At 41.0% G+C, this 9,138-nt stretch overlaps 2 protein-coding genes across 3 annotated transcripts in view; one reads left to right on the top strand and one right to left on the bottom strand.

Annotated features, from left to right (window-relative positions):
• The window catches only part of CUNH12orf29 (chromosome unknown C12orf29 homolog), a 16,909-nt gene extending 8,964 nt beyond the window's left edge, over window positions 1-7,945 (bottom strand). Inside the window, exons 1-3 of the mRNA XM_004623770.2 lie at window positions 7,731-7,945; window positions 2,428-2,545; window positions 1-91 (exon numbers count right to left, since the gene is read on the bottom strand). The exon at window positions 1-91 is cut by the window's left edge and continues 2 nt beyond it. Of these exons, the coding sequence (XP_004623827.1) occupies window positions 1-91; window positions 2,428-2,545; window positions 7,731-7,820 (299 nt within the window). The 5' untranslated portion in view covers window positions 7,821-7,945. The remainder of the gene's footprint in view (window positions 92-2,427; window positions 2,546-7,730) is intronic.
• A 129-nt stretch (window positions 7,946-8,074) lies between these two features.
• The window catches only part of CUNH12orf50 (chromosome unknown C12orf50 homolog), a 31,000-nt gene continuing 29,936 nt past the window's right edge, over window positions 8,075-9,138 (top strand). For both annotated transcript variants that reach the window (XM_023717598.1, XM_023717587.1), the window contains exon 1: window positions 8,075-8,509. The gene's annotated coding sequence lies outside the window, so the exon portion shown is untranslated. The remainder of the gene's footprint in view (window positions 8,510-9,138) is intronic.

Here is a 9,138-nt window from a genome sequence, read left to right as displayed (position 1 = left end):
GAGTTTTCTTTGGCACGCAGGAAATTCTTGAATCTTTTCTCAGCTTGTTTGTTGGGTTTTCTATCTAATCGGGCCCAAAGGTATGGCTGATCTGAAAGAAGTAATAATGAAAAGTATAAGAGGCAAACAAAATTTATCTTAAAAGACAAGTACAATTTTTCAGTAAGTAGTAAGGTCACCTCTGTAAAACAAAGCAGCAACTCAGAAGCCAAAGGGAAATACGCAGTCCAAATACCACCTTTAGCAGACCCTGAATTTTTTAGCTTTTATTTCAATAAAAGTACATAGTCCTTTTTAACAGGCATTCTTCACTCCTATCAGTAAGTAGGGTTTGTGAGAAACTGAAATACCTCAACTGAAAATGGGACGTTAACCAAGTAATTATATTCACACTCCCCTCCACGTGCACTGTTTTGTGATGGAGAATTCTACCAGATCTGGAATTAGGTTGACCTTTGCATGCCGCCGCCAATCCCTAGTCGAGGCATTAGACATACTGATCAATGTTGCTTTGTAATTACAGGTCTGAGTTTAAAAGCCCTAGACCAGCACTCTTTCCTGGTCAAAGCGCAGCTGATGAGCTGTGCCTGCCTGGTCTTAGACTGCCGAAGGGCTCTGCTGTTGCGATGCCTTACTCAGTCAGAAGATACCTCATGAGGGGCAAAAAGGGAACAGCGCTCCTGTGACTCCCACCAATTCCAAAGTGTTACATTCCAAAGAACTACACTCAGTGTTTCCTGATCTGAGAAAGTACAAAGTACATCCTACTAAGCCTCTCAATGGGGGCGGGGGTCCTTCTAAGGCTCCCAGTGGGGTGGGGGAGGGGACCAGCTTTCCCTTCTCCTCTTCAGATCCTTTGCTGTAAGATAGTACTTGCCTTCTTTACACATCCTTATTCTTTAACAGATAAAACCCCATCAACTGTTATGCATAATTATATAAGGATGCAGTTTCTTAAAATAATGAAAAAACTCAGTCCTTTCAAATACATAAATCAGTAGTTTATAAAACATTATAATTAGTATTGGTTCATATATTTTGCACTATTTGTCAGCTATCAAGTTAAATACTATCAAGAACCAGATTAAAACACATTCTGTCTTTTCTGGTTGAATGTATCCTTTGTTCTTTTTACCTGTAAACAAAACAATGCATTCCACTCCACATCCATTAGGAGGGGGAGTACATGGAGTAAGGGGATTATCTGTACACTGCGGCCACGTAATGTGGTGCAATCATGATGAAACATGGAATGGTGGCTCCTCAAAGAATAAAAATCAGCATATGACTCAGTAATCCACTTGGTACCCCAAATGGAAGCAGGGCCTCAAGAGGTATTTATTTACCTCTCTTCTTTTATTTAGCTAAACCAGAGAAGCAACCCAAGTGTAACTGGTGGTCAAATAAACAAATGTGCTGCCCAAAGGTGATGGAATATTATTCAGCCTTAAAAAGGAATGAAGCTCTGATATATGCTAACATAGCTCAATCCTGAGGGGTGTGATGCTAAGGAAAATAAGCCAGTCACAAAAATCTACCACTGTACAATTCCATTTACATAAGGTACCTAGAGTAATCAATTTCAAGGAGACAAAGTAGAATGCTGGTTCCAAGAGATGGGAAGGGAAAGCTGGGGCTTTCTTGATGAGTGAAAATTTGCAGTTTGGCAAAAATAAAAGTCATGGAGATGCTTGGTGGGGACACTAACAATAAAAATATAGTGCACACCATTAAACTGCAGTCTGTCTGAAAATGTTTAAGAGTGTTCCTTTCACAACTGTCACAATGTTAAAACACATTTCAGAAGAACCTTGATTCAAGAAATACGTCTGGATGCCCACCGAAGAGCTCTGCTTCTTTTCTTGGAACTGAGAATCCACAAATAATCACAAAGAATCATTTTCTCTCCAAGGCATTTTTTCCCCTTAACAACCAGCTGATAAATGGTTTGAATTTGGGCCTCTTTTAAAGTACAGTACAATGAAATTAATTAGAGATACTGCCAATAATAATAAAAGCAATGGAAATGGTGAGACAAGCAGCTTTGGGCTCAGACCAACCAAGGTTCCATTTCCAGTACAGCCATTACTAACTACACAGCCCCGGACAAAGTAAATTGGCTGAGACTCAGTTTCCTTCTCTGTGATATGGACAGGCTTACTGCACAAATTAGAGACAATATATACCAGACACTTATCACACTGGAAGACCTTTAAAAAGTACTGAGTAAATATGAGTTACCTTCCTTTCCTGCCTCAAGAGAAAAAAAACAAAAATGTTATTAATAACAATAGTAATATTTTTATTTTGCTCCTACACTAGCTTTCCCAGGGTTGATGAAGAGCAAATGCCCCATTTCGGATCTATATGGTTTCAAAAGAAAGAAAAATAAGCATACTCGTAGTAAACATGATAGGTTTATTTTACCTTTGTAGGGAGTAACATAACAACATGTTCCATCCACTTTTTCTGTTGGAATTGCATTGTGTATGTCTGCATCTAATGCCTTGTGACTTATAGTTTCAGTTGCCAAAACTTTAAATGGCTTTAAAGAGAGAGAGAGAAAAAACAAACTGGTTTAAGACACACAGTCTCTGTCTGCACACTCTCACCTGAAAGATTCCTTTCATTAGTTCTAAGGCATGATTTCCTGTCCATGCTGCAAGACAATTTAAAAATAGTTCTTTCATGGAATTGTGAATCAACCCCTCTCTTTTATGCTATCATCTCAAAACCTTATTTGTCATATGGTTTGTAATGTGTCACTTCATGAGCCAAGTCCTATAGAAAATATGAACAACCACATACTTGACAATTATTCACTAAAAGTCTGCAATATCTTAAGTACTGTCCTTGTCATGCGAAATATCAGGGAGAACAACAACAACAAAATCTGCCTTTGGGGAAACAGCCTAACAATAGGTAGGACAGGTACCACTGCCCAGAGCAGATGGGATAAAGGCAAGAGGGAGAAGGTGCTATCCAAAGCCCCTCGGAGGCAATACGCAGCTGATTTGAAGTGAAGGAATGCACCATGTAACTGGAAAGAACTCCAGGCCAGAAAGTCTCTTCATGCCTCTGAAGAATGTAAAACAGCCACTGTTTGTACTTGAGTGCAGGTAAAACTAGATCGAACATTTAATTAATTCCATAGGTGCTTCTGGTGGTTTTAGTACAATAACCTCATGTCATTTCCTGATTCAACTTTCGCGGGCCCACTGTTTCACAGGTTTTCAAAAAACAGTAATCTACAGTATTTATCATGGATTTTTGCTACAATGCAGGATTCTGTAGTACTATACAGCATATGTATGCTGTTAAAATTACATGGATTTACGAGTTTAGAAAATGGTTAAGAACATTAGAAGTGTTTTTAAAAGTGTAGGAAAGGTTTATAACAGTGTGAGAAGGGTTTAAAAGCCTTAATATATATATATGTACTAAAATAAATATAAGGTCCTATTTCACCGATTTTCACTTATTACAGGGCCGTCTAGAACGTAACCTCTGCGATAAGTGAGGGACCACTGTATAAGTATCTGCCAATCAGAATTTTGAGTCTTGCAAGAATAAGTCTTGTTTTTCAAATAAGATTTAGATCTTGGTTTGAGCAAGAATATAGTTTTTCCTGCCTCTGGCTACATCTTCAGGGATCAGAAAAGATACAGGGAACATGGGTCATTTTACTTTTGCTATTTTTCCCTTGCAAAGTAACAACTTCCTTATTCATCATGGAAAATCTATAAAGTAAATAAATACAAAAGCATAAAGAAAAAAAGCACCTCTCTGGATGATTTCATTATCCAGAGGTAGAATGACAAAGAACCTTTTGAGATAAATCTGGTATTTCTTTCAGCGTCTTATCCTTCACATAATGACATCAACTTTTATTACCTACAGAGGGATTTTTCTTTTAAATGTGTTTTATACAGGGTCTCACTACACAGCTCAGACTCACAGTGATCCTCCTGTCTCAGCCTCCCCAGTGCTGGGATTACAAATGGGCACCACCATGCCCAGTCTCGGACCCTGCCTGGCTCAGCGTGCCTGAGGGTGGTGCCAACAGGCCATGTGGTGCCAGGGATCAAACCCTAGTCCCTGCGCTTGCCTAAGCAGACACTTAGTCTGCTGATCTATCCTGCTGGCCCTACGGAGCTACTTCTGAAAGAGCTAAAATCAAGATGATTTCTCCATTTGTTTCATGGTGTTCCTCTTGAACTTGGAAAGATAAATATAACAGTTTCCTTTAAGGTTTCACCTGAGCCATGGTGGTAGATTTTTCATTAATAGGTGATTATTTCAGATCACTGACAGACCTTGAAGGTTTTTGGTTTTTTAGTTTTCAGGATAAGTTTATCCTTCTTTATATCCTTAAAAAAAAAAAAAAGCATTATAAAGTTCAACAAGTACTCTTGAAAATTATATTATTTACTTGAAAGAAAGATTAACCTCTGATGGTGTCTCACCATTACCTTTTATCTGGAAAGCTCTTATTACAAACATAAACTTCAGTGCTCTATCAACTATAGTTAACATTTTCTTTCAACATACCCAAGAAGGCAAAATAAAATCATATGTATAAAACAAATCTCTTTTGAGTCAGGCTTTACTTTCATAGTTTTCATCACAGTTACCTGGTACTGCCACCTAATCTCATGAATCTTTGACTTTGAATATTGTGTTCAAAGTCTCACTTTAATGTCAATCCAAACATTGTTGTGGTCACTCCTTCAAAAAGTTTGTGCATGTTGTTTGTGAAGTGCATTGTCCTAGGTTAGGCCGGCAGTGTTTGAAGCAGTTCGACTCGGACATCACTGCTTGGGTGATTTTTGAAACTGTACTCTGAGGGACCTTCACCTTACCCATGGCCACAGGCAGTCCACTTGGCCATCCTAGGTATCCTTTCAATTCTGCACTGTGCACAGGGAATACTTAACATCTGAGGCTGAATTTGTCTAGTTACATTTTTATCGTAACAGTTTTCACTACTAAAAGCACTTTTGCCTTTTGTTTCTTCCTAACTTGTTTGCTGGGTGTATTCACTTACTTTCCCATCAGTGTCACCAAGAGAAAATCATTACACATTTAACTGATGACTTTTCCACTCTGGAAGAAATCACGGATGGAGAAAGACCGCTTCTAAGACTTTTACCAACTTGATCTGTGTATGTCACTTTCATTTCTCAGAAAAATTTACTGCCAATATTTAGTAGTCTAAATCTAAAGTTAATATGCACCAAAAAAAGTGAAAAGAAAAAACCCAACAATATAAACATAGTGGAGGACCACCTGAGCAACTATCCTTGAAGAAGCAGCAATTGTCTCCATTCTGGCTGAACCTGGCCCTATTTCCCTATACTGATGTGTGCAAAGCTGGCTAGGACTTTTTCTTATCCCCTCCATTGGCTTTACGCAATGCTGACTGGTCCAACCAATGAAATAAGAAAACAGAGCAGGGTTTCCCACCCCCAAGGCCCCCAAATAAAATATGTATGAGCCAGGGCAGGACTGAGAGCTGTCCTTCTCCACGCTGTGGTGCTCCAAGGTGTGGCTGGGATCAGCTCAGAGACAAGAAGCTAGACCTTCCCAGGCCGTAGAAGATCACATTTCAGAGCTGAGGCGCCAACCCCAAACCCTTAAACACTACCTTCGTGGTATCATGAAGATTACTCTCTCTGCATATCCTTCTCTCACAGGTGGTTTCAGGCCTCTATCCAGCCCAGCTCACGGCACCACCTACTTCCCGCCATTCTCACAGCCACCCATCCTCAAGCCACTCCCTTTAACACAAATTAATAAAACCCAGATTCTGTCCTGGGTCGAGGCCTTTGGTCCAGTTAGCCATCACTGTAACTGAACTTATGACCCTTGGCTCCCCACACCTACAAATACGCCTTAGTGTCTTTATTCTTTCCAAGGGTTGCACTGGAAGTGGCAGATTGGAATTTACTCATTAGACTTCCAATAACTTTTCCATGGGATTACAAACATATACTTCCTGGGCTGAGATGAGTACCAGGAAGAACTCTCTATAAACATTATATGAGTGTGCATAAGCTAAAGAGCAATAAAGCAGAATACTACTTCAAACAGTCAAAGACAGAAAGTAGCTTCATTCTGGTTCAGTATATTAAATATATACTAAGTTTGGATTTACCACTGATTTATCACTTATTTTTATGTCTAAAAATATCAGTTTAACCCAGGGTAGAAAAGCCAGAGTCCAGCCAGAGAACAGTAAAGCCAGAGTCCAGCCTACTAGCTACGTATGTGAATTTCAATTTAGCAAAGATCCCAGGTAAACTACCATGCACATAGTTTGTGCTGAGCGTAAGTATTCCTTCCACGAGAATCAACAAGCATCCCTCTTTGCTATCAATAGGAAGGCATGAGACACTGATGAATACAGAATAGAATGTTCCAGGTCAGTTATCACCAAAGACGGCAGGCTATGCTTCGAAAAATAATGTACGCATGTATAAAAAAATTGGTAATTATCAATTGGACTGAAAGGGCCTCTACAATTTCTTGGTAAGGGAAACTGGGCTAACGAAATTGATCAGAGATTTTATAGAGAAGATAAATGTTAGAAAAATTAAAGACATTCTTGACTGTCGTAGGCAAAGTGAAAAGCCTAAGCAGAAAGATAGCGCCAAGATTACATTTGGTATGCTCACAGGATGAAAGACTGAAACAGACTACAACGTGAGAAGGTTACAGAATAAACTGGGCCTGACTAACCCGAGGCCTTGACTTATGAATAAGAATTTGGATAGTACAATGTAACAGTACTGTAAAGTAGGCTTCAGGGCAGAGAGCCAAAAGAAGGGTATTTTCATTATTCCGTTCACTATACAAAGCTGAAAATCAGAGGAAGCCATTATCAAGGCTGACGTTTCCTATGGCTTAGATTTACTAAGGCACAAAAGCAAAAAGTTGACAAAATGATTGCTACAGACACTGAGCAGCTAACTATAGGATTCTGACTAGGGAAGAATATGGTGATAATTATTCTACGTAGCGAGAGACAGTGTATTTAAAAACTAAAACAAGGACAGCAACACAAGAGTATGGAAAGATCAGATAAGTAAAAGCAGCAAGGTTGAATGGGAAACCGGTGGTGACGACGAGTCAAATCCAAGAAGCTGGGACTAAAGCCGGCAGCAACTGCTTTAAGGTAGGTCCTTCATCGAACAGGCAGATGCTAATGATGAAAGGACCGGGATTGTTTACCAATGCACACGCCGATTTCCTCCAAACTGGAAACACCCAACTGACAGCTCGAGATTCTGCTCCTCGCCGATTTTGCCACATTTAAAGAATCACCGTGCAGCCGTACTTATTATTCATTCATTAGCATTCACTGAGGCTGCCTGTTCTAGGTAAATGCGTGAGCTAGGCAAACAGGCAACCTTAAGTTAGAAGTAAGTGATGACTGCTAACTGAAGTCTGACTTAACCGGGTCAGGGGTCACTGTACCATGGGTTCCCAGGTGAAAGCAAGCAAAGCACTCTAGAATCATCCCCACTTTCTAACCCCACTCTTGAAAAGTATAAAGCGTGGGTGGCGAGGTCATCTCATCACTCAAGCTTTTGGGGAGAAACCACCGTCTCGCAGAGCCCCGCCTCGCCCCTAAGGTACGGAGCGGGGCTCAGGCGAGCCCCAGACGCCCCAGGACCGCCCCGGCGGGGCCGCGGGAGGAGCCCGTCCGCGGGCGGCTGGATGGGTACCTGATGCGCCCTCTTGGCGGAGGGCTCGTCTTTCACCTCCGTCACAAACACACACGGCATTTTCCGCTGCACGGAGCCCAGGCGCCTCATGGTGGGTTCAAGAAGTAGGGAAAAGGGAGAGCGCGTCTCAGCAAGGCTGCTGGAGCCTCCTGCAGAGCCTCCTGCAGCAGACAGCCGCAAGGCGCAGGCCACCCGCACTCCGCGCCCCGGCACGGCGACGGCGCCCCGCGACGGCCAATCGGGCGCGAGGGGCGGGGACGCACGCCCGGAAGCGGGCGCTCGGCCGCGATGCCTTCTGGGAGTTGTAGTGCGACGCGGAGGCGCCCTGCGGGGGGCCCCCTCGCGCGCTTCCTTGGCTTGCTGACTATGTAAAAACAAGGGTTCGTTTTCCGGGTGTGTGCACCTCACCCAGTAACCGGTGATATTTTCGAAAATTAAACACTATCAAGTTGTAAGTGGTGAATATTTTCGGATGGCGATTTAACATCGTTCTAGGGATACCTGTCTTGGTCTGTTGTGACAAATTCATGGAGGAAGCCCTGAAGTTTTAGGAATAACTTCAACCACAGAAAATTGAGTTCCCGGAGGGGGAAAAATCAACAAAACAACTGAAAAAGAAAAGTTTGAATTACTTCACTCTCAGCATCCTGTAATATGCTTGAAATTGATTCAGATGTACTTTCTGGAGCACGGAGTCTAGCCTTAGACTAATCCAAAAACCACAGACATACAACTAGATTGCACTCAGTTTTTTTCCACAAGAATCTTATTTACTGAAGGTGCGTTTCAAAGGGATTTTAATTGTAGCCAGCCAACTGCAGAGCTAAAAACAATCTTGCTGAAAAGAACGTTAACGTGATAAGGACCATGATTGAACAAAATAAATATTACATATTTTATAATAGTAGCTCTTCTATCTCATCGCAGACAGAAGTTCTCAGCCTAAAGTTATAAGGGAATTAGGACTTTAGATTGTCTATGTACTTGGACAAGGCTTAGTTCTCATTTCTTTAATTGTCTTACCTGTATCAACTGGCCAGCATTTTATTGATTTAGCCCTTGAAAAAGCTAAACAACTATATCTTTCTTATAAAAAAGGTTGTTCCCAAAGACTAGAATATCCTTCCTAAAAGTTCAATATTTTATTGCTGGGTTTAGGGGGTAAAGAGGAAGAAATTTACCATTTTGTGGTGTTTTGTTTTGTTATGTTCCCTGTTTTCATTTTATTAGCATAAGCCCAACTCCCAAGTTTATAGAAAAGGAAAAGAAAAAAGATAACATAATACAGGCTATGTGATACTGGAAGCAGAAACTTATTAGCATTTTAGAGTCAGTCAGCTGCCAATGGCTTCATTCCATAAAACAAAACAAAACAAAATCCTAAGCAGCAGCTTGTCTCATTAAACCA

This window comes from Octodon degus, unplaced genomic scaffold (assembly GCF_000260255.1).
Source record: "Octodon degus isolate 3935 unplaced genomic scaffold, OctDeg1.0 scaffold00004, whole genome shotgun sequence".
NCBI lineage: Eukaryota > Metazoa > Chordata > Mammalia > Rodentia > Octodontidae > Octodon > Octodon degus.
Note: the sequence above shows the minus strand (reverse complement) of the source record. Positions and strands in the feature narration are given on the sequence as shown.